The sequence below is a fragment of the Micromys minutus genome, assembly GCF_963924665.1.
Source record: "Micromys minutus genome assembly, chromosome: 13".
Taxonomy (NCBI): Eukaryota; Metazoa; Chordata; class Mammalia; order Rodentia; family Muridae; genus Micromys; species Micromys minutus.
The window spans coordinates 23,645,035-23,671,657 of record NC_137982.1 but is presented as its reverse complement, the minus strand read 5'-3'; the positions used below and the strand labels follow the sequence as shown (position 1 = coordinate 23,671,657).

The 26,623-nt window shown below is 39.5% G+C and overlaps 1 protein-coding gene across 1 annotated transcript in view; it reads right to left on the bottom strand.

Annotated features, from left to right (window-relative positions):
* ACVR2A (activin A receptor type 2A) overlaps window positions 1–20,144 on the bottom strand; it is a 73,623-nt gene extending 53,479 nt beyond the window's left edge. Inside the window, exon 1 of the mRNA XM_080927274.1 lies at window positions 19,527–20,144. Within this exon, the coding sequence (XP_080783400.1) occupies window positions 19,527–19,581 (55 nt within the window). The 5' untranslated portion in view covers window positions 19,582–20,144. The remainder of the gene's footprint in view (window positions 1–19,526) is intronic.
* Window positions 20,145–26,623: the final 6,479 nt, after the last annotated feature.

The window sequence follows — 26,623 nt, the reverse complement described above, 5'->3', positions numbered from 1 at the left end:
TGACAATAGCCACAAGAAGGGAAGGCACTAAGGAAACAAAACAAAACCTGAAGAAATACAGACAACAGCTTCAAACTCAAAGAAAAGTCAAGTAAAAACCAAACAGAAAAGTAGTCTTTAGTCTCATTAATCAATCAATATCATTAATCTTCATGGGAATTATTTCATCTTAATAGTGAAATAAAGAGAGAACAAATAGTACAGACAAGATAAAGACTGTCCCATTAATCTATTCAACAAATATTCATTGAGCCCTGAACACAACGAACAGAATGGCACACATACAAGGCCCACAATTCTTATCTTTAAAGGGCTTTTATTTAGCAGCAATAAATTCCAGAAGAAAAATCGCAAAAAATTCAAAAAGACTTCTTTTTAAGTTAATGAAACTCTTAACCTAGTAAAAGCCTTACTACAAGGTAACTAAAACGCTAAATTGATTAATTAAAATTAAAACTGAGGACTGGTAAGATAGTTCAGTGGTTATGAGTACTTGCTACCAGCTTCCCTGTTCCTGGTCATAATGATAGTGTACTCCTCCCTCTGGACTGCAGGCTCTAATTAAATGCTTTCTATTATAAGTTACCTTGCTGTTTTAACACAGCAGTAGAAAAGTAACTAAGACAGACAGATAGACACAGACACAGACACACACAGACACACACAGACACACACACACACACACACACACACACACACACCAAGTTATTTGGTGCCAGAAACCACTAATTTTAGAAATCAGTGTACCTAACAACTATATGTGCCATTTAGTTTTAGAATGTAAGATTTAAAATTCTAGTGACTAAGGACATTGAACATTTCTTTAGTGCTTCTGACCACGTGGATATCCCTATCTAGAATTCTCTATAGAATTAGCTCTATATCCCATTTTTAATTGGGTTATTCAGTTCATTTGTTTCTAATTCCCTAAGTTCTTTAGATATTTTGGATATTAGCCACCAGTCAGATATAAGGTTGGTTGAAATCCCACTCTGTAGGCTGCCACTTTGTCCTGTTGACCATGTCCTCTACCTAAAACAAGCTTTTCTGTTTCATGAGGTCCTGTTTATTAATTGTTGATCTTAGAGCCTGAGCTGTCAGGCAATTCTCTCCTGTGCCACTGCATTCAAGGCTATTCCCTACTTTCTCTTCTATTAGATTTAGGTCTTTGACCCACTTGGACTTGAGTTTTGTGCAGGGTGATAAGACATGGATCTATGTACATTTCCCTACATGCATTCATCCAGCTAGACTAGCACCACAGTTGAAGATATCCTCTGGAGGCTTCCCCTTCTCTAAGGAGAAAAGCGGGGAGTGGAAAGGGGAAAGGGAAAGTCTGGGAGGACAGGAAGGAGAGTAACCTGTGATCCAGAAATAAAGTAAATAAAATGATTAATTAAAAAAAAAAATAAAGCTCATGTGACCCCATTCTTGGACTTTGATTGGCTCTGTAGAGCCTGGCTAACTGAGAGGTCTGTAGTAGGCACCCCTTAATTATTGACTACTGTTATTTATAGCTAAATGAAACACAGATTAGTTTCTCCTTAAACTTAGTCATCTAAATTCAAATCAAATTAACAACATTTTGTCACTAACATTCTTGTGTCATATTTTATTCATATTTCCTACTCTAAAATATATAGGAGGAAAATAAGGTGTTCCTCTGATTCTCTTTATTTTACAGTCTTTACTGTCTTACTAATATAGCTTAATTGCTACTTTAACAGTTTGAAGTCCTTAAATTTGGACAAACAGAGCATATGTTACATCTTTTTATCAATATACCTTAATGCAAATGAAGGGAAAGCAACCACAAACCCTAAAAACAGAACCAGCATAGGTAATGAGTACCAAGTAAGCAATTAATGACGATTACTACTAAATGACTTTCCAAATAGGAGGCAGAAACAATGCAAACTTGTTTTTCCCACACAAGAAATTTCAATCAGCTTCTCTGAATTAAGTTCATCACTTTAAGAAGATGCAGGGCACTCACCTCCAATGCTCAATTCACTAGTTACTCAGGTGGTCATCAGAGCAAAGAGTGTTGACCTGTTCCTAATCCTGGTTTACTATATAACACAAAAGAATAAATGTTTCTCTGTCTTTACATAGCTGTATTTTCATTACAGAGATGGACAAAGCTCTATTGTATTAGCCACAGAAACAGTAACAGACCATCAGGCCTCAGTTTGGGAACAGCATTTCTGGATACATACAGATTGCAAAGTGTGCTGGCAACATCGGCTGCTTTTAAAATGGGTGCAGGGAAAAAAAAAAAAAAACCTTGGCCTGACATGTTGGAAGGAAACACTGTTCAAAAATCACTAACTCATATTTCAACATATATTTTAGAATATTTGATTCAACAAAACCATTTTACATCTTACAGGCTTAAATATCCCAGCTCTCTTGCTTATTCAAAGAACCTTAAGTAAGAAGGTACTGGGTCTCAAGTTTCCTCATCTATGAACTAGGGTAAGTGATTCACATATACTATCACCAAAATTTACAAACTTAGCCCATAGCATACTGCATCATTGTTGATGATGGCTGTTTAAGTATATGATAACCATTAGCATCATCATCATCATCATCATCATCATCATCATCATCATCATCATCATCATCATCATCATTATTATTATTATTACTATTACTATTATTATTATTATTATTGAACCTAACAATATGGCTGGGCTGTAACATAACTTGCCAATTCTAATTTTGACTAAGGAAATATAGTAACATATACACAAGGCTGACCTATTAGAAAAAGAAATCTGAACATTCCTTATCAAAAGCAAAACTGGATGAGAAAAGCACTCCAACAAACAAGGGCAGCATTTACACATAATCCCTCCACCTATGGCTTCTGACCGCCATGTCCCGGTGCAGAGGCAGAGCACTTGCAGTTAGGTTAGAGCCGCTTTAGTGATGCTTACTGCTACATTACTATTTCTGCTTCCACAGGACGAACCATGGTTTCTTCAAAGTGTGGTAAAAAGCAATGACAGATAAATTACTGCAAATATTTCTCCCCCTAAGTCTGGAAATAGTAGGGATGGGCTAAGCTCTGGTATGTACTCTTTCTACAACTCTAAACTTAAGTCAGGCCTTTAGTCTTAGCCTCATAGATTAGTGATTTCAGACAAATTACATCATCTCAAGTCTGGATTAAATAAAGATATAAAGTTACTTCAAATAAACCCCAAAAGAATCAAATAGGCATATAGAACAGTTTCTTAAAACTTAGATAAAAGTTATTTTCCCAGAAGTACTGGTACTCTAATCCTGAAAATAAAAATATGACTAACTTTTGGAAATCTCATCTTCTCTCCTAACACAGACACTCCCTTTATCTCATCTGCAAAGAAAATTCTGAAGCATCTTTACTTGGAAGTATACTTCTGAAAGAAATTATTCCATTTATAATTTTCTAATAAGATCTTAAAAATGAGAATACTACTCTCTAAAAAAATCACATCATGTAAAATTAAAGCAGAGTCAAAGAAATATTACTAATTTAAAAAGCAAACACAATTAAATATTATTTGTATTCAGAACAAAACAAGATACCCAAATGCCAAAGTGCAGTATCTCCATAAATACATTAGAATGCCCTCAGTTCTCAACTCACTACATTTGACTTGTTCATATTCCATAAACAGTTTAGACACTGCTACATAACAACAACAAACAGCACCAGAAATTAATATTTATCGAGTTCAAGCATGCTACAGTAATTTAAACTTCACAATAAAGCAGACAGATTCCTCATCTACATGTCCTAGGTGAGAACCAGGCCATCTACCTCTCCTGCTCTCAGTCAGCACTAACCACTTAGTTTAGAGTGAAAGAAGTTAAAGAACTTAGGGTAAGCAGGTAGACAAACACATAAAAGTAACAAGCAATTATAACATGGAAAAGCAAATACACTATTAAGGGAGGCTAAAAGACAAGTGGTAGGCCTAGAAGAGACTAAGTTAGGTCTTTGGGAACTACTAGCTGAAACTCATTGCAGATGATTGATAATTCCATTTCAAAAGAATTCTTGCCTATTCAGTCTGGGAAGAACAGAATACATTTTAAGGGTCTATTACCTTACCATTTTTTACCTAAGTATGGTGTGTATCTGCCAGATACAGGTTTGTTATATTTCTATTGAATAAAACTAGCTAGTCCAATATTTTTCTTCTCAGGACACTTCCAAATCAACTTAGAGATCAGAATCAGTTAACTTTCACCATATTTGCTAACTTAACATACAATAGCCAAAAATGTCTCAAAGATACATACTAGTAACTATTTTAAATTAATTAACGTTGCTGAGTTCACCTAACTTCATCAGAAAACTATCCAATCCGCATATCAAAGGTCCAAAAGCCAAGACTCTTCCTTAACCCAGTGTATGAGCAGGTCCTGTTTTACCCACACCTATTTGTAAACTGCCACCTCAGGACAGCCAGATGGCCCTTCTACTTTAGTTTCCTTCTTAATACACTCGTAGCCAAATACATGACCATATGACTCTTTCTCACCAATTGTAGTCTCTCAATCCCCTTCTTTTCCTGTCATGAAGTTAAGGGTCCAACTAAGAAGATACAACTTAAAGGGGAAATGGCAGAGGGAAGAATAAAGAAGGTGCGATCAATCAGTCCTCTCACTTGTCACTCTTGTAGAGTTCATTTCATCCCACTGGACCAGTGGGGAAACTCATTTGGTGCCTTTGTAATCTGGCAAGCTGTCACCAAATGGGATGTTTTTTGTCCCCTAAAACGCAAAGGCCATATATAACTTCTTTCTCCCATCCTAAATGAGATTGGCACCTCTGAGCCTCAGCTGTAAAGCTTGTTGACCATGCATCCAGCTTTCTCTTAGGTAGTAAGGTAGCAGTCTCCTATGTATAAGCAGCACACTGCAGAAAGCAAGCAGAATTCCTGGTCTCTTTTGGCTTTCACACAGATAAACAAGGTTGGGGCTAGAAAGGATCTCAAGATGAATATCCCAAACCCTCAGAAAACAGGCTTTTAAACTTCCTGAGCACGATACACTTCATTGTAACCTAATTTACAAATACAACTGAAATTTCATAAAACACTGTTTTACTACTATGAGTGACTCTGTCTGATTATTGTCCATTTTCTCTCTTTCTATTAATGTGGACATACTATGTGGATTTCAAGATGCTCTAAGGAGCTGCAACCTGTAGTTTGGAAAGAAAACTACCTCATACTCTTTTCTCTCCCCAATATTTTTCTCCCATTCTCTTCTCCCTAGCTAGCCATCCACACAAAGCTTTTTGAAACCTTACCATAGGACCATATAGGAGAACCTAGAACAGGATAGTTTTAGGATACAAAGTCTAGGAGGCAGAGGAGAGATCAAGAAAGTCAGAAATCCTGATGATAATGGGGAGAGCATTTGCTCTGGTCTAAGAAAGAATGCTAAATCCATCTTCTTTCAGAAACAGTGTTATTCCGAAGGGTAAAGTTTTATAGTACTGCCAGAATTCAAAATAGGCAAAACAGGCATATGGATTAGTCTGGGGTGGTAGCCAACAAATGTTGACAGTGATTTTGTCCAGTGCTAGTTCTGTGGTTAAAAGTTCTTCCAGAGGATGCAGGTTTGATGCCCAGCACACATGTAGCAGCTTACAACCAGCTGTTAACTCCAGTTTCAGGGCATCTGACACCATCCTATGGCCTCTGTTTTGGCTTTTGTAGGCACCGAGCCATAAATGTGGTGAAAAGAGACACATGCAGGCAAAGATCCACATACTTAAAATAGAATAACTGGTGAGGGAAAGCAAAGAAAACATGCCTAGGTTCAAAAGAAAGTTTTGTTTACTAATAATTTATTTCTAAATGAGAGAGATAGGCTACTTACAGGTATTCCAGAGACTGGTAGTCTACAGATCAAATCTACTTTCTGGCCTGGTTTCACTCAGTCTCTGAACAATGACATTTTAAAAAATCAAAACAATAATATTTTGTGACATATGAATAAGAAACTGAAATTTCAGTATATACAAAGTCTTATTTACCATATATTTAGAGTGGTTTATTTATGAAAGATAGTGTGGGGAGGGTGAGTGTTAGAGGAATAAAAAACAGTTGATGGGAACTATCCGGCAGTAAGGCAAATAAAGAGGGTAGACAGGAGTCAAGGTAAAAAGTAACCATTCCTTCCATAGTTGATACTAAGTTGCCTACAGAAGTAACAATTTTATTCATTGGCAGCTTTCAGACAAATGGCTTATCATTAAGAATCACAAAATTCTGAAGTGGAGGATTTGTCATAGCTAAACCTTTAAGTTTCTCTACATGCCTTGAAGAACATCACTGTATTACTAATTATTTGGTGACCAAAATCAAAATTTTACATTTCATGTGTACTTTTACATGGGAATATGAGTTTCTGTGTGTATGTAAACTTAGATCCTCAATTAATCTTGTGAGTTGGTCATTACAAATTCCACTTCACAAGTGAAGGAAATAGGATTAATTTTTCCACGTTCAAAACAAACTATACATAATTTTAGTGAGAAGTCCTAACAACTATTTTTTCCCTGCCAAATGTTTGTTATTTTTCTTATACTAATCTAAGGAACATATAATTAATTACTGTTACTAAATTTCAAGATAAGGAAAATTCTTAATTATTTGTTGTTAAAGTTGCTCTTGTAAACCAAGCAACTACATTTATGCCAGCAATATTGGTTTTATTTCATTATCTAGCCCTTACAGTGTACTATGTTCTAATGGTAAAAGATTCTGTAATTGTAAGGGCAAGTTCAACAGCTTCTGTTCTCTTATGAGCTAAGTCGCTGTCACAACATCAATACAAGACAACTAACTATAAAAATGCCACTTAAACCAAGGCTGATAAACAGATGTCACCAGTCTAAAGAGAACTACAGTTTTTGATATGGGGATGTTCTTGGGCTACAGTAAGAAAGCCTGTAAATATATCAGCTAAAACACAGTTTCACTAGCTCCTTTAGAAATGAACTCTTCCTACACTTCTCTAATCCTAACCTAGGCTCCACTTCTGCCTTCAGAGGTGGGGACAGCATAGGTCTACCATCTACATGGAGGAAGTCACTTGACAGTTTATGAGACCCCACCAGTACTCCAAACTTCCTATTTTAATTACCTTTATTATTTCTAACTCTCTCAGCTAATAAGCAATCTCTAGTTACATTTTAACAACAAAAAAAGTAAGTAACAATTAATTCCCAATTCAATACCCAAGCCAGGCTTATATAATTTTTAAAGAAGTAAAGAGGAAAAGAAAGGTTATTACCAAATAATATGTTACTTAACTTTATAGAGACTAAAAGGATGGTCAGGGCTGCCACCAATCACTGTTCACACTAAGGAAAGGCCAGGATTTCCCACTCTTCACTATGCTGAAGGAAAGCAGTTTTTCCTGGTCAAGACAGCAGCTACTGAACGTCTGCCCTAGGGAGAGTTGGTCTCCTTGCACCAAGTACACCTGCCTCCACAAACAGCTCAAGCTAGAAATGTCTCCAAATAAAATACCAACCTGACTATGTACCTGGAGGCTGAAGCCCTGAGTAAAACTACCAGGCCCAAGTACAATTTATCCTTTAAGAATTTAGAGAAGATCTCCATAACCTGAAAAGACACATTTTTAAGAACATAAATTTCTAAAAAGATAAATTTCTAAGGATTAAGATACAAAATACACTTGCATTTTTACTTCTGAATTCTCGATCACGTCAATAAAATAGTATACTATATGTTCGGAATACTAAGGAGTAAGCAATTATTTTTAAAAAGTGAATATATGAAGAGAAAAATAATATAAAATAGCATATGCACAAAATTTATAGACAGGAGTATCACAAAAACACAACAAACTAGCCTAGGTTTGATCATCTCTTTTGTAGGTTGGTCTGTTCATTGATTGGTTTGGTTTTTGATTTTAAGTAATGACAAATTGGGGGAAGGGTGATGCTACAGGAACTGGTAATTACAGACAAGTTTTACAGAAGAGGCCTTAGAGAACCTCTCCAGCTTACACTGATGTGAAGAACTGCTGATTAGTCTACCTCTTTGCCCCTGTACACGCCTATCTGCAAAAGAAAAAAAATCTTACCCAAATCATTTCTTCTTAAAAGCTACTCACTTCCCACTGTCCTTTGCATTTTATACTTACTCCTACCCATTAGTACTATTTGATCTTACCCCTACCTCTCTCTACCATTCATTCCCCGGGTTTCTTCAACCAGTTAAGTAGTTACGGAATTTCTACTTGGTGTCAGGAACTAGGTCATGTTGTGGGGCACTGTAATGAAGAGATGGGACACTTCTTCCCAAACTGAGCTTGCACTCTAGCAATAATAAAAAGGCAGAGAACGTAATGTGTGACATGAGGCAAAGTGTTAAGCTCTCACCACCTCTTAATTTCTGACAGCACATACAGCAATACATAATTATGTAATTCATTTCACTACATGTTATCACAAGAGCTCCATAGGACATAATCATGCTGGCATTGTTCATTTCAGCTCCCAAAAATTGTATATGCTTGGCCCAGGAAGTGGCACTATTGGGATGTATGGCAATGTTGGAGTGGGTGTGTCACTGTGGGTGGGCATGGGCTTTAATACCCTTCCTTGTTCTAACTCCCTGGAAGTCAGTATTCTCCTAGTTGCCATTTAGATGAAGATACAGAATTCTCAGTTCCTCCTACACCATACCTGCCTGGATGCTGCCATGCTCTAACCTTGATGATAATGGACTGAACCTCTGAACCTGTCAGCCAGCCCCAATTAAATGTTGTCCTTACCATGAGTTGCCTTGGTCATGGTGTCTGTTCACAGCAATAAATCCCTAACTAAGACAACCATTTATCCACATGTTTATCTATTAAATGAACAAATTACAAAAATTATCTACTTTGATTCATAAATAAATAAAATAAGGTCTTGATGTTGTTAAAGGTCAAAAATGAGTTGAGTGAAATATTCTCTAAGTCCCAAATGTTATACATTTTAAAATACTGATGTTTCCCAAATGGTGGTGGCACATGCCTTTAGTTCTGGCACTCAGAAGGCAGAAGCAGTTGGATCTATAGAGAGAGGGAGTTCTAGGCCAGTCAGGCTACACAGAGAACCCAAGTTGAAAAAACAAACAAACAAATAAATAAATAAAATTAATTAAAAAATAAAAATAAATAGATAAAATACCAATGTTTTGGTGTGGTTTGGTGGTAGTCTCCAGTAGCTCAACCTAGCCTCAAACTCATTACTGAGCCAAGTACTGACCTTGAACTTCTGAACCTCCTGCCTCCTCAAGTGCAGAGAGTACAAGCCTATGCCATGCCTTTTATGTGCTCCTGGGATTTTGAACCTAGGGCTCCATGCTCCGTGGATAAGTATTTTATCAATTGAGCTATATCCTGGTCTTCAAAATATTTACTTTTAAAATTCAAACAACTGGAGGGCAGAGAAGACTCAACAGGTCACAATGCTTGCTCTACAAGTACAATGGTCTGAATTCTCAACACATGCCCGGACATGGCATCAAGTGCCTACAACCCTAGTACTGGGGATGCAAAGACACACTTAACTAGCCTTTTACAGGTATCATGTTCCTTCAGTAAAAAATTCTGAAAATGTAAAGGCAGAGCTGACACAGCTTCTGTTCCCCAGTTTAATGATGTGAGTCCTTTTCATGATATCAATACAAAGCTGCTAGTAATAAATAAAAATGTCACTTAAATCAAGGCTTGTAAATATATGCCACCAGTCTTAACAGAACTACAGTTTCTGATATGAGGATGTTCTTTGCAACAACCTCACTGATAAGGAAAAACAGTCCTCATTTGAACGTTTGGTTCAGTGAGAGACCACCCAGGTCTCAAGGCAAAAAAGAAAATAGCAATAAAGGAAGAAACCCAAAGACCTGCTCTGGCCTCTACATGTGCATGCACATGCACTAGAACACACACTCCTCTCACGGGCATTCACCTCACATTCAGGCATACACATACAAATCAATTAGTAAAACAATCCTAGCACTGTGGAGATAAAATCAGAAGGATCAAGAGTTCAAGACCACTTTCACATACATAGTAAGTTTGAAGACAGTCTAGGCTATATGACCTTTTATCTAAAAGAAGAAAAAAAACTACTGACCAACTAATCTTCTAAAACTTAATGGTAGTGAAAAAACAGACTTAAGAAACCTTCAAAGTTGGTGGGCTGGAGAGATGGGTCAGTGGTTAAGAGCTCTTCCAGAAGTCCTAAATTCAATCCCCAGCAACCACACAGTGGCTCATAATTGTCTACAATGGGATCTGATGCCCTCTTCTGGGATATGGAAGTACCTGCAAATAGAGTACTCACACACATAAAATAAATAAATCTTAAAAAAAGAAGGAAAGAAAGAAAGAAAGAAAGAAAGAGAGAGAGAGAGAGAGAAAGAGGGAGGGAGGGAGGAAGGGAGGGAGGGAGGGAGGGAGGGAGGGAGGGAGGAAGGAAGGAAGGAAGGAAGGAAGAAAAAAGAAAAACCTTCAACGTTTACTTTTGCATTAAAAAGTTAAAAAAAAAACTAATATTTAAATGGAGTTGTTCAAGAAAAATATTTTAAATTCCATCAGATAAAATATTTACCTTAATGTTTTGTTGTTACTTTTGTTTCTCTGAAACAGGGTTTGGTTGTTTAGCTCAAGCTGGCCTGCTACTATGTAGCCTACGCTAACTTCAAAATTACTGCAACCTCCCTCCCCTACCTCAATGCAAGCTAAAACAAGTGCAAGCTAAAACAAGTGAACTTTAAAGAAATCCTGGTTTAAAACAAAACAAAATGGGGAAAAAAAAAACAACTCTATCTGAAGATCCTAGGGAATCGGAGCACCTTTCTGATGTTCTAAACTTACAATTTCTTTGGCTATATTGTTAGAATACTGTTTTGCTGTAATTGCTCAGTAATTTGACTTAAAAATTCTCCTAAGAACTGAACCTATATTTTAAAAGTCTTATGTACTATGTCCTTCTAAATTAGGCTCAAAGATTACTAACATATGTTAATGTTATTCTGGAGCAGCTACTATGTTATTTAGTATTTTTCATTTAATAAACTTGGCTTATACATTTTAAAATGTAACCTCAGAGTTTTAAAAACTTTCCAAGCTCCCATAACTCACCCACTCCCAGTCATCTTGAAATGTGTTAGATTACAAGTTTGATGTAACACCTATACTTATAAAGATGTGAACAAAGATTTTTTTTTTTCTTCCAAAAAATGGTATTATAGAGTGGGGGCTGGGTCTTACTCTAAAGCCCAGGGTGGCCCAGAACTCACTAAGTAGCCTACACTGTTCTGGAAATCATGACAATCTCCTACCTCAGCCTTAGAAATGCTGAGATTACATGAGTGAGCCACCACACTTAAGTCATTTCTATCAAATATAAATAATGAAATCAGTAATTCTAACTGAAAATGAAGCTTCTGATGTTTTAAAGCTCCAAGTTTTGTAACAGGCATATTTTATTACAATATATAAAAAGCTGACATGTTCTAAAACAATCTGTGCCCACATGTGCAGCCAGTCCTTCTAGTTACTGTCTCCCTGCTTTACATGTGTTTCTTTCAGCAACACTGGAAAACAAAGTTAGACCCAGTAATAGTGCAAACAAAGGAAAACTGTTTTCCTTTGTGTAGAAGAATGGCCTGTGGAACAGGTAAACTTCAGCAAAGACCTTAGTATACTTGTGTAGAGCAGTATTACTGTGAAGAAATGCCTCACATAAGAACAGAAACCAGATCACCAATAAGAGTTAAAAGTGTAACTAAAGAAGGTAACTATCCTCTAAACACAAAAGCATGCAGAGTCATTAATGCTCAGAATCATTACTGATAACACAATGGACATATATTCATTACATTTTCTTGTGAGTTTTAGTACCCTTTTCTTTTTCTAAATTCACATGTATACTTTCATTCATGTTTACCATGTAAATCCTCAGCCACCTAGACACTTATTTAGCTATAAGTTTCTAATTCCTTCTGGCCTGTTAGCTCCTTACCACTTGGATAGTACTGCTACCCCCTACTTTAATCTTCTTTCACATTGCTTTTCTGTCCTATACCCCAAATATATGGATTCGGGACACCTGTCAGGATCTTTATCATCCTCTCCAATGTCAACTTAGTTTCTGTTCATCCATCTGAATTTATGCCTTCAGCTGAGACTGATTATCTCTTTCAGCAAATCATAAACATTCTTCAGGACACCAATCTTTCCTTTGGATTAGATCTATCCCACCTTGCCTTCCAATCTTTCTCAAGTTAATGTTCAAGTATCACCTATGATTCCGATGCTCCTTCGTAGCTTTTCCTTCACACTCTATAAACATCCTTTTAAATTTCCTGTTAAGATCTTGTATTCCAAGTATCTATTTCTGCTAGTAGTATTTCCTGAGTGAAAAACTCTAAACATCCCCAAAATACAAGGTGCTAAAACAGAAATAGACTGTAATTTAAACAACTGGACAAGAAAACAGGGGTGGGGGGGGGGGGTCCAAAGAGTCAGGTCCAAGTTCTCCCCTAGGACAGTCTGCTCTGTATTCCACACACTGGCACATACTATTAGAGATTCATTCTAAAGCCATTTTGGCACATGTTTTCAATCTCATTCAAACAGGACAGGACAGAGGAGATGAGGGAATTGCTGAACTAGATAGGTGGTTTTGACAATTACAGTCCATTAGTTAGTCGCTGATTCAATGGACCACACTCAAGTTTTTTTTTTTTTTTTTTTTTTTTTTTTTTTTTTAATTTTACTTTGTATTATGTGTGTGGATGTTTGTATCTATCACCTGCATGCCTGCCACCCACAGTGGCCAGAAGAGAGTGCCAGGTCTACTAGGATTGGTGTTACAGAGGTTGTGAGGCACCATGTAAGTGCTGGGAACTAAACCCAAGTCCCTGGGAAAAACAGCCAGTACCCTTAACAACTGAGACATCTCTCCAGCCCTAATACTCACCATTTTTAAATGAAACAGAATATGGCAATAAATATTGCATGTACAATCTTGTATACAGTAAGAGTAAATAATTCATGAAGCTTTATTCTGACACACACACAGACACTATGGAATGGGAACTATATCATGATACAATGTACTCCCTGTGAATTATAGTTTAAAAATTAAGAACATCCTGAACTTGAATATATCAAAGAATTTTTATAAATCTACATAATTTTCATCCTAACAAAATGTTAATCTAAGAATTAGAGAAAAAGCATTTTAAAGAGTTCAAAACTTAAAGATATCAAAACATCCCCTAGTAAACTGTATTTTCTTAATAATATGTTGCTATTGTGATCAAATCCTGAAAAATCAGAAAGCTTTTAGAGATCACCTATCCTAAGTTCATTACTTAATAACAGAAAAAGAAACCTATGCACCAAACATGCAAACCAGTTCCATTTCATTCACTAAATAAGTATTTTCTGATCAGCTACTGTATGCCAAGGTGTCCACGCAGTGGTTAAAGGGAAACTCTTCAAAAAATAAAACAAGGTAAGCATCTGTAATCACTTAAATAGTAAATTGGCCAGTGAACATTTACAGCAATTACTGAAACTATAGTCACTCCTAAAGTGTTAAAGAACAAAAGCTACTACACCTCAATAGCAGTTAGGTGGCAGAGAAAATGCTTCTAAGGATAACACTTCTCAACCTTAAAAATAACAGGAGTTAACAGGATAGAGTAGGAAGAAACAACACACACAAATGCACAAGGCATACAATAAAAGGTAACTGCATTTTGAGTTTGTAAGACTGGAGCACAGAACTCATGAAGAAGAAGAGCAGCAACATTGTTGGGAGTTTTTGCTGGGTGTGATGGCAAAGGAAGAGGGACCTCTGAGTTCAAGGCCAGCCTGGTCTACACAGAATTCCAGGCCAGTCAATGCTATACAGGGAAGCCCTGTTTCAAAATCAAAAACAAAACAAAACAAAAACCAACCATAACTACCATTCATGTGCTACCACATCAAACATCAAACCACTTTCTAAAGTGTACACCATTTATATCCCTGCTTTGTAGAGGCATAAGAAAATGAACTAAGTTTGACAAAGATATGAAGCTGATTTAAACCAAGGAAACTTGACTATGGAATGCAAAGTCTTAACCACTATACCAAGCAGTTAGAAAAAGCAAGCAAGAACCAAAGGATGGAGGACCCTGTGTGTCACTATGCTAAAGGTGATTCTGGCAGTAAAGACTATAAGCAAGATTGAGTGATTGATTGATTGATATTTTTAAGACAGGTTTTCGCTACATAAACCAAGCCAGTCTGGAACTTGGTGAGATCTTCCTGCTTCTGCCTACCATGTGCTGGGATTACCGGCATGTACCTCATATCCAGCCTTGGATTTCTTTTTTAACCAGACTAGAGTGGGGGTGGGAGGGAGTAATAGCTTGGGGACAGGGGGGAAAAAAAACTAGCTACTTCTATTTAAAAAGATTTAATAGTTTAAGTAAAAGAGAAGACATATGAGCTAGACTGAGCTGTTACTTAGAACCCAAGGTTAACACTACATTTTTTGCTCATTCTGCATAAAAATATTCCAATATTTTTATCTGAGCCCATTATTCTAACAGTTCAAAAATTTCAGCTTCAGAGAACTACATGATTCTTTTAAGTGCCTTTATTAAGCAAAGCCTAACCACTAGATGCACTAGGTATACATGACAGTGACTGTGACATCTGGACAAGAATGACAGAATGCCAACTGCTATCTACAATCATTTTCTTGCCTTCTTCCTTTATACTCCATCCCTGGAACTTTCATCTTCAATAGTCAATTTTAAATCAATGTTCTGTCTAGACATGACTGTTACAACCTAACAGAATTAAATCTACAACAGAGAAACTCTAATTTAGGCCCATCAGTGGCAATAAATCCACTCACAGGTCTGGTCAAATTTTGGCTTAAACAGATAATGAATGAAGGACAATAAGAGATTTTTAAAAGGCAGCAAAGAGTTAAGGAAACCTTTGAATATAAAAAGGAAAATAGGAACAATCTGAAGTTCAAACCAGATGTGCAATAGTCTAAAACCCAGCAAATGAAAGAACAGTGGGAAAGACTATGAAGGGTCTGGGAGAAGGCTCAGCATCAGAACACTGGCTGCTCTTCCAGAGGACCAGTGCTCTGTTCCTAGCACCCACATAAAGCCAACAACTGCTTGTCTATAGCTGTAACTCCTGTATACATAGTCACATGCAAATACATACATCAACATATAATTTAAAATAATAAGATTTAAAAAAAAAAGACTATCTGATCTCAAACATCTTAGATTCTCTTCTGAATGGTGTAGTACCACATATTTTGGAGATTCACTGTAATTCTCATCTTGGCTGACTAGCTGAAGCTTTTAAAACCCAGAGTTAAAAACAAGGTAAGCATTTATTAATTACAATCAAGATTTAACCTTAAAGACTACAAAGGTCTTTAAGGGACTATAGAATATTATTTGATGTGTTTTAAATGAGTGTAATGATAACCACAACCAGCTAATTATTCTCAGGAAAATTATACAATCAAGAAATCACTTTTAAAATTTTTAAAGTAAACAAAAGAAATATCCTTTTTAAAATAAAGATCTTATCTAACCCTAACCCTAACACTTATACCTTAGAATTATCTAGGAAATGCATTCATATCTACAGGATACGAATCTTTTCAGACTCCAATGTTTAGCACACACTCCCCACAGCCATGCAGTTTCAAATTTTCAATAAGAATAAACAGAATGGTCGTAAAAGGTGAGAATATCAGATCAAAAACAAATATGACCCAACATGATACCCTAGTCGGTTGTCCATCATGTCCATGAATAAGGGTCTTCATGAACAGAATAGGTCACTAAAGAGTCTTTTCACAGCTCTCAGCAAAATACATATCAGGATGAAATGACGTATAATGACAAGTTATTTTCCTAACTCAATCACAATCCAAATGTAAACGATAATGAAAATGTATAGCCAGGTCACTGGGAGTTCACCAATATCCTGCACTAGTAAAACTTAGATAATTGACTGAAGGGTGGGAGCCAGCCCATAGCTCTTTCACGAACATATTAATGCTTTTAAAGCGTAAGAATTTAAAATTGGTTTCTCAATCTGAGCACTGCTCACACTTTGAGCTAGATAATGCTTTGCTGTAGTAGCTATCCTGAGTAGTGGAGAATGGTTAGCAACATCCCTGTCGTCTACCCATTGGTGCCAAATAAGCATCCCCTCCCCAGTGTTGACAGATAAAAAATTTCTCCAGATGTCTCCTGAGGAGGAAAGACAAAAATCACTCCAGCATGAGAACCACTAGCTCAGATCATAAACAGGAAAAATTTCAAAGTAGAGCCGGGGAGGGAGAATTTGATTTTTTTTTCTAGTCTATACTTGATATTGGAATTTAACAGCATACATGTAAGAGAGTTCTACCTTTAAGAAACAATGCACTAGGCTGGAGAAGCGGTTTGGCACTTAAGGGTATTTGCTGCTCTTCCAGAGGGCCAGAGTTCAGTTCCCAGCACCTCCATTAGACATCTGAACTAATTCCAAAGGAGCTAGCACCTCTGTCCTCCATGCATTTACATGCACATGCCCACCCAGAAGCAGACACACAGCCACACAGAAGTAAGTCTAGAAAAATAAGTCTCTTTACAGGAAAGACAAAAGAAAAAGCATTACTATCTATCACTTGTTAGTCAACATTCAGAAGTCCTGGAAGACTGTCCTATCAGCTCTCCCTCCAACCACACAGTGACGCCCTAGCTACCAACTACTGTATTTCTGCTCTTCTTTCATGAATATACTGACCATACTGCTACCAGTTCACACACAATACAAAAGAGTCTTCAACTTCATAGCCACTCAAATACCACAGGAGCTCTAGCAGCTGAGGTAGGATAAAAAACCTCCTCAGTATTGGGCAATGTTAAATTCATCCTCGTATTTTTACAAATTGTGAGAAAACACAAAAATTAGCCATGATGCTTCAAACAGTAAAAAGCAGATTTGTGTTTTGAAACAGACTCTGAAGAAGAATAAAGAGGAATAAAAATTAAAAATCATAGGGAATCTGAAGGCATTCCAGGATGAGGGCAAAACTTAAAATGTTTCTCCTGGAATGAGAGCAAGGAGGAAATTATACACTTGGCCATATCCTACAGGAACAGTCTGCATAATCAGTCTCCATAGCACATACCATGGGATGGAGGCTGAAAAAAACAGTCTAAGAAGCAGTTAAAAACCAGCAACCATGTATCCTTCCTGAACACCTAGAATAAACACAGGTCTTACTACTGTTTCCCATATGATTTTTTTAAGTCAGATACCCAGAAACAAACTGGTAATTTAGCAAATTACTTAATTCTAATAAAAATAGCCACCCTCTGCTTCCAGTGCCAGATTACTACACATTACACAGAAAAATCAATTAGAACACACACACACACACACACACACACACACACACACACAGGGGGGAACCTTTTAAGAGTGCATTTAATTCCTGACAAAGTCCTTTAAGAAAAAAATTAAGACATTTTAAGCACAAAAACACCTTCATGTATCAATATGGATTAAAGCTTTTCAAATTATTTCAATGGATTATGTATATGTTCTATAAACAGCAGAACTTCTCTAGCTCAAATTTTTTGCTATTAACCTGAGAGCCCAGTGAAAATAATCATAAAGGGAACTACTGCTCAGTTCTTTTTACTCCCAAGCCAAGCAGAGGAAGCTGTAAGATCTGTAGTGTCAGCTTGCTTTTCCAGGAGTGATACCTTGGGGCTGCTCAAAAGAATAACCTCCCTCATCAATTAATGAGACTCAGGTGGGTTTGAGAAAGAATAATGTCCCTGGTCCTTGGTCAGTAGCCATGATGCCCCTCCTCCTCAAGGGCAGATCAGAAGAGGAGACCTGAACAGGAGTTACCAGCTGGATATTTGGGGGGTGGGGAGGACGGGGACTATGAGGGGGGGAAAGCTACACAGTTAAGTCGGTTCAGAAAAGCAAGATGTTTAACATCATCAAGGCTTTCATTCATTTCAGACACCATTGTTTAGCTTGCTCTGTAAACGGAGCACAAAAAGCACTGTCCGCCTGCCTTAAGCATGTTCCTTCTTCCATTTAAACAGACATGATCCTTTTGGTTAATCTCTGGCAATGATCGCCATTTCACAACACATTCAGCCCACCCGGAACTGATCAATACCACTACAGACATAAGACTAGACTTTATCCATTTATTAACCACAAGGAAATGTACCATTCAGCAAAATTCTATACATTACAAAAGATTCTATTAAAAGGGGGTGGAGTAGGGAAGATGGACACACACACACACACACACACACACACACACACACACACACCAGAGAGGTACACAAAGAAAAGACTACTACCTTCTAATTTCCCTGTGACATACAAGGGAACGCGACACAGCCGTGAAACCTGTCAATTTGTCCCCCACCCCTCTTCTTTGCCACAACCTAGGAAGTATACACTGAATTTTTATAATGAATGCATTCACTGTGACTTTTAAACTGTTTCATCCCTCGAACTAACTCTCCAGTTAAGAGCATTTGCACACCTTTCAGCTAGATGTGTACATTTCCAGAAATTCAAGTACAAAAGCCTAGTTTTTCCAACCACTGGTTGCAACATCTTCACATAATCAAATTTTCGGATATAAAATGGCCAGAGTATTCTCCTAACCTTGAGCTAAAATACACCTTACAAGAATGGCATATTTAACAGAGCACAATTTCACAAGCCCTGTTCTGAACTGAAAACGATGTGTCCGTACAAAGCGTTTAAAAGAAGTATTCCGTAGGTAAGCAGAATCTATGCCTGAAAAGAGCACACAAATGGTGGGTGAAAGCCAGCACACACCACCAACACACAGTAGCATACCTCTCCTGCACTGGGTTATGGTTAATACCCCGACAACTAAAACTATTTTTAACACCACTGGACAATGAAGTTGGAGAAGAGTGAGAGGAGACCTAGATTAAATCGCTGATAGGATGCATTGTTTCTCACAGTCAAAATTAAACACCAGCTCACTTGATCTACGTCTCGATATTCACCGGTGAGGCACTAATTAGATGACGACCAAAACCGGTCCTTGTTTTGGAACAGCTTAGGCTAAATGACATTTCGGAATACCTCCTTCTGGGTCTCAAACCTTTACATAAATTTTCACTTGAGGTATTTGCGGCTTAACAGCAACCCAACCAGCGCTGTCATCGAGTGTTATGGCCACAAACCATGACTTTCTCACTTGCACAACAACACAGCACTCAAATCTATCAGTTCGCCAAACCAACCCAAAACAAGTGGGATTCATGGAGCTCTCCAGATCGTCAGGGCTGCGGGGTTGGGCGCGGGAAAAGCCTCGGCCCGAGAACTGCCCAGCCGACGGCAGCCGGCCACAGCCCCGCCGCGCCGGCTCCTCCACCTACCTGAAGAGCAAGAGATAAGAAAGACGGCGAACGCCAACTTTGCAGCAGCTCCCATTTTCCCGAGGCGCTGGAGAAGCCGTAGGAAGTTCTCGCTAGATATCCAGTTCCCTGGGTCTTCCTCGGAGACAAACCTCCTGGTGTAAAATCAACCGTCATAAAACATATTCGGAAGCCCCGAGGCGGGGGGGAGGGGGGAGCAAAAACGTTCACAGGATTGAAAAAAGGAAAAAAAAAAAAAAGGCACAACAATTTAAAAAAATGTACCACGGGGGAAAAACCGCCACATACACGCACAACACACAAAACCAAACAACGAAAAGCCAACAACAACAAAAGCGGGTTGGAATCACTGTCAAAATCACTGTCAGCTCAGCTCGCCTCTCGCGTCTCAGCGAACAAAACGCCTGGCTGAGGCGACGAGGCGGCGGCGGCGGCGCCCGCAGCCGTCCGGACGGTCCGGGAGCCGAGCTGCTCCGACGTCCGGACCGACCTTCAACCCGGACACCCAAAGTCCGCGGACCACGGTAGCGGAGCTTGCGGCGGTGGCGGTGCGAGGCGGCGACGAGAGACGGCGACGGGAGACCGTGGCGCAGGCGGCGGCCAAGTTCTGGTCCAGGCTGTGGCTCCGGCTCCCGGCTCCCGGCTCGGCCGCGTTTTCGGTCTCCTGGCCTCCGCCGGCCCCGCCCCCTACACTTCCGGTTCCGGCCCGAAGCTGGAAGCCAGGCGCGGCGGAGAAACGCTCCGCGGCGGCGGTGGCGGCGGCGGCGGGAGCGGCGGCAGGGCGCAGAGCGCGTGCCGGGCGGCGAGCGCGAGGAGATTGCCCGGGAGGCGGGGCGAGCCGGAGGGGCGGGGCCGGGACTGGAGCGCGCTCTGCGGGGCCTGCGGGACCGGAGACCGAGCTGACGGGACGGCGGGCCCTGCGGGTGCCTGTCGCGGTCCCGAGACGCCCGGCGTGCCCAGTGCGGTGCCCGCCCGGGCGCGAGAGCCGCCGCGGCTCCCGAGCGGGATGGGCGATGCCAAGGCTGACTGCGGCGCCCAGCCTTTCCTCTGGGGGACGCCGAGGCCGCGCCGAGCTACTCCGAGTGGGCGGGAGCCGCACCCGCTGCTGCCGGAGCGAGCTCGGTGCTCGCGAGCCGGCCGCGCCCCCGCCGCGGAGGCCTCCCAACGTTTGTCTTTGGGCTAAAAAATAAAGGCAGGAAGGGCTGTCCGCCAGCCAGGTCTGGACACCCTCGCCAGTTAGCACGATGTGCGGTTCGGATCCTTTCCACCATACCTTGTATACACAAAGCATTGTGTTGCAAACAGGTTTGCTGTTATTTGACATGAAAGTCTGCATTAGGCTTGAAGTGAAAACTGCAGATTTCAATGTATTGGACAGTCAGAGACGTGGGTATTAAAAATTCCTAGCCTCTTGTAAGACCTATTTTTACCCCGTAAGCCATGTTGAACTGTTTACCGGGTGTTTAGTTAAGCACCGAAACAAACACAAAAATGTAAAAATGTGTCCCCTACGTCCAGAAGCTTGGCTATTTGGGATATTAGAAGTTAGCTATAGCGTGCAAAGAATGATTGCTGAAGTCAATACGTCTGCCATTTACCACAATTCAGTATAATAAAGAGAAAGACCATGTCCTTTTTTCTACTTTATTCCAGCACTCTGAAGGTTTTGACAGGAATGCTTCCACAGTAGCTAGAGGTTTGCCTTTTAAAAAAAATACAATAACCTCTGTGTACTATACAGTGTTTGGAGATTCTTTTTAATAATAAAAAAGGAAGCAACTGTGGGATGGGTAATTAATGTTTTAGTGTGCACTGATTCCCACATTTTTCCACAAATTCACTTGTATTTATGTTTTCTTTTTCTCTTCCTATAAACTGCTCTATATTTCTGTCTATTAAGTACATCCTATAATTATCTGCCTATTTCTACTACTTGTCAGGGTTAATAATCATTGTGCCTCTTTAAACTCTCTCCAAGATTTCCAGTTCTCAAGCCCTGCTCAGAATTTGATGCTATTATGCAACAAAATCCCAAACTGGTCTTCAAGATGCCTCTGTAATCGAATGTCATTCTGCAAACATTTTGAGCTGGACAGAAACTAAGAGTTGCCACTAACAGCCCTGAAACAGAAGTGTGTTTACTTTAGAACCAACTGCCCTCCTTTCTCCCAGGGACTTGATGGATCAGGCCCTACTGTTGTCTTGTCACTACCTTGTCTCCATGTTTCTTCGTCACTAAAAAACAGAGCAAGTAGAATAACAAGGGCGGCACATACAAGTGTTCTCTTGCCTCCTAATTTGCCATATGAGTGAACATAAAATTTTCTATAGTAATAAAGAAAAACTTCCAGAACAATTACGAATTAGAGCATTCTTTGCTAACAAAGAGTTAATGTAAACCCATGGGAGAAATTATTGCCATCCAGTAACACCAGCTATACATTCTGTTCTTAAATGTGCTTCAGGGAGGTACCAGGAGAGGATCCTGTGGAGCTCAAGGTAGCTTTGAACTCCCTAGATAGACCTTGAACTTCTGATCTTCCTGCCTCTGCTTTGCAAGTCCTTCAGTTATGGACATCCACTAGCAAGCTGCATTTATGTGGTCCTGGGTATCCAACCCAGAACCTCATGCATGCCCAGGATGTGCTGCTTTTTTTTTTTTTTTTTTTTAAATCCAGAAACAGTGGCTTCAAAAGATAGTGTTATTAACCCACCACAGTTCTAAAGCTCACACTGAAGATAGAAATAGCTGAAACTATTAAGTCTGTCCTTTTTCCTCCATATTATTTATTTTTGACAAATTTCTACAAATACTAAGTATTTTGATCATAGCCACCCTGTATGCTCCCCTTCGAGCATTCCTAGAGCCCCTTAGTAGCCTCTCCAACATTCATGTCTTTTTTTCAATATAGCCCAACTGAGGCCGGGTAGTGCTGCCTGCATAAGCATCACATCCCTGAACAAAGATGACTCCCCCTCTTCCCAGTTACCTTCACTTGCCAATGGCTCCTCAGCTAAGGCCTTGTGAGCCTCTCCCGCATCAAGATGGGAATTCCTGCCTGGCTTGATCTTGCCAGGGTTACTGTAGCTGCTCTGACTTCCATGCCATGTTCAGAAGATAGTATTTCATTCACACCCCTCCATGGCTGGTACTTTTCTCCCATCCCCTGTTTCATGGTGTTCCTTGAGCTTTATGGGGTTGAGATAGACATCCTATTTAGGACTGAGCACCCAGCAGTCGCTTACCCCTTAGCACTTTGTCTAATTACAAGTCTCTGCCTTGACTGCTGCCAACTGGCAAAGTGAAACTTCCCTGGCCAAGGTGGACAACAGCACTAATATATGGGTATAACCAAATATTTAGAAGGCAGATTGATAGCATTTCTGCTTAACAAAACAACAGTAGTAGGTTCTCCCATGACAGCTTGTGTCCCTCCCCAGCCATGGGCTTTTGACTAGTTTGCAGTACTAGGCATTAATTCAGTGGTTCTCACCCTTCCTAAGGCTGCAACCCTTTACTCTAATTCCCCATGTAGTGGTGACCCTCACCCATAAAATTATTTTTGGTGCTACTTCATAAGTGTAATTTTGCTGCTGTTGCGCATTGTAATCTAAATATCTGTGTTTTCCAGTGGTCTCAGGCAAACCCTGTGAAAGGGTTGTTCCACCTCCAAAGAGGTTGAAACCCACAGGTTGAGAAATGCTGAATTTACTCCGGTGAAACAAACCTCAGATACAACCAGAAAGTGGGTGATCATCCATCCCTCTAATGTTTATGACGCTATTGCGGTATAATCTTGCCTAGGAGGTCAGTAATGCAACATTCAAGGTTCACTCTTGGGAAATATTATTGATTACTCTTTGCCTCAAGTAGCCTGCATTGCACCTTCTGGCACTACAAAAAAAAAAAAAAAAAAAAAAAATCTGGGGATAGTTGACAGATCAGTTCCAGCTTGATTTCTCTGTGTCCTATAACCAAAACTGTGTTGTGTCTTCAACAATAGGGTCTTTCAATCTAGTAAGGGCAACAGCAATAGCCTATAGTGTTTGGGGAACCTCTATGGCCTCCCTGGCCAATATTATATTAGGAAGGATCCCATCGTGGACACTGAGATTTTTCATTTATTGACTTGTGTTTTCTGGGGAAAGGAATGTCCATCTCCCCAGGGTAGAGGTATTCAAACTCCTTCTTTAAAAGAAAAAGTTGCTCTCTGCTCCTCTTGGTTCTAGAGACAGCCACATCTTCTTGTGCAATGCTGCATCCCTAAGACAAGATGCTGATGGTCAGAGTGGCTTATTTGGCCATATTACGTGCCTCATTACCAGGGCTACCTTTAGTAGCCAATGGTAACTGATGTTCTACCCAAAATCAATGTTGTTGCCATCCGTGATCACTTTGTTGACCTCAAATACATGGTCGACATGTTCCAGTATGACTCTCCACACCACAAGGGCCACATCACAGTCAAGGCTGAGAACTGGAACCTTGTCATCAGTAAGAAAGCCATCTCCATCTTCCAGGAGCAAGATCTTACCCACATCAAATCTGGTGATGCTGGTGCCAAGTATGTTATGGAATCTATTGGTGTCTTTACCACCATAGAGAAGCCCGGAAACTCCTTGAAGGGTGGCACCAAAAGGTTATCATCTTTCCCCTTTTGTTGATGCCCCACGTTTGTAATGGGTATGAACCATAAGATGTGTGACCATGTACTCAAGATTGTCAGCAATACATCCTATACCACCAACTGCTTCCCCCTGCCCAGACCCCAGCCAAGGACACCCATGACAACTTTGGCATTGTGGAAGGACTTATGACCACAGTCCATTAAATCAAGGTCATCCAGAAGACTGGGGATGGCCCCACCAGAAAGCTGGTGTGATGGCTGTGGGACTACCCAGAACATCATCCCCGAATCCACTGGTGCTGCCAAGGCTGTGATCAAGGTCATCTCAAAGCTGGGGAGGAAGCTCACTGGTATGGCCCTCCATATTCCAACTCCCACTGTGTCCATCATGAATCTGACATGCCACCTGAAGAAACCTATCAAGTACAATGGCATCCATTAAAGGACCCATTAAAGGGCTTCGTGAGCTACACCAGAGATCATATTACCTCCTGCAACTTTAATAATTAGGCCCACTTTTGCACTTTTGATGCTGGGCTATCATTGCTTTGTAATGGCAATTAAATGACAACTTCATAAAGCTCATTTCCAGACATGACAAAGAAACAGCTACATCAACAGGGTGGTGGACCTCCTGGCTTACACACCCTCTGAGGAATAAGAAATAACCCTGAGGGGAAATGAGAAAAAGACAAAGGTCCTCAGCCAGCCACTGAGGTGTCCCTGTCCTGACTCTGCCTTCAAAACTTGAGCATCTCCCTTCACAGTTTCCATCCCAGGTCCCCAGGAGAAAGTGAGGGACCTGGAAAACCCTATCCTCTTGAATACCATCAATGAAGTTCACTGCACCCTTCTCCAAAATAATATTTTTAATAAGCTTTCAAAAATACGGTTCTATAAAGCTTCCCATACATTCTTAGTTTTTATTAATCTACCCCCTACCCACCCATCACTACATTTTCCTGTTCCCATTCTTACCTCTCACATTTTCACATCACATGTATTCTACCATCCCCTTTTCGCTTAAGGCCTCTTTCTCTTCCATAGTTGGAGGAAGTTTCGACCTTTCTGATTTCTATAGGCATAGACATTCAAAACTGAATGTACAAATTAAGACCTCGAAGCTTTTATCCACAGGTAAGAATGAATATACAGCATTTTTTTTTTTTTGGAGGCCTGGGTTACTTCCTATTGTATTTTTCAAGCTCATGTGTTTGCCTATACATTTTATAATTTTTTTTTCAGAGCACAATACAATGCAGTTGTTCTGACGATTAGCTTAAATCCTCAAATTGACACAACCTAGAGTCACCTGGAAATAGAGTTTCACTGAGGGACTAATTACATTGGATTGGCCTGAATGCATGTCTGTGGGGGAATTTTCCTAAATTTACTGATATGTGAAGACTCTGATAACTGTTGGTGGTACCATTTCCTAAGCATGGAATCATGAACTGTGTAAAAGTAAAGAAATCAAGCAGAATACGAGCAAGTAGCATGTACACATTTGTTTTCGTCTGCTCTTGACTGTGGCTAGGATATGATCTGCTTTATCTTTCCACCATGACTTAACCCTGAATTATAAGCAGAATAAACACCTCCTCCTCTAAGTTGATTTTTGTCACAGTATTTTATCACAGAAAAAAAAAAACTGCAACTAGAATAGTTGGATATGCATCCCATTTTCATTACCATGTTATTGTCTGTTGATAGACATCTAGGATGGGTTAGCTATTGTGAATAGAGCAGCAGCAAACGTGACCGAGCAAGTATTTCTGTAGCTAGTTATGGACTCCTCTGAGTATAAAGATACTAGGATAGTGTTAGTATACAAGGATATATGGTAATTCTGTCAGTAGCTTTGATAGAAACTTCAATCTGACTTACCAATTTACAGTTCCACCAGCAGTGAGTAGTGTTCTCTTTTCTCTACATCCTCAACAGTATTTGATACTTGTTTTCTTGATGACAGCCATTCTGACTGGTGAGAGATGTAATCTCAAAGTAGTTTTTACTCTAAAATGTTGTAATAGCTGATAATGTTGGGTGAATTTTTAAGTGTTTCTTAGCCATTAGCATTTCTTCTTTTGAGAAACCACTTTTTGATTGACATTTGTTTTCTTAATTATTTACTGGAGTATTTTTGTATATCCTAGATATCGATCCGCTCTCAGATGAATACCTCACAGAGATTTTCATTATGTAGGACACCTCTTCACGTCATTGGCACTTTCCTTTTCTATACAGAAGCTTGTAATTTCATGGGATCTCATCTGTCAATTGTTAGTCTTATTTTCTAAGTGATCGGAGTACTATTTAGAGAGTCCTTACCTATCTCTATATCTTAAAGTGTACTCCCTACTTTTTTCTTGGAACAGATAGAGTCTCTAGTTTTGGTCAATTCAGAGTTGAGTTTTGTGCATATTGTAAAATAAAGAGATACTTTCATTTTTATACATATAAATATCC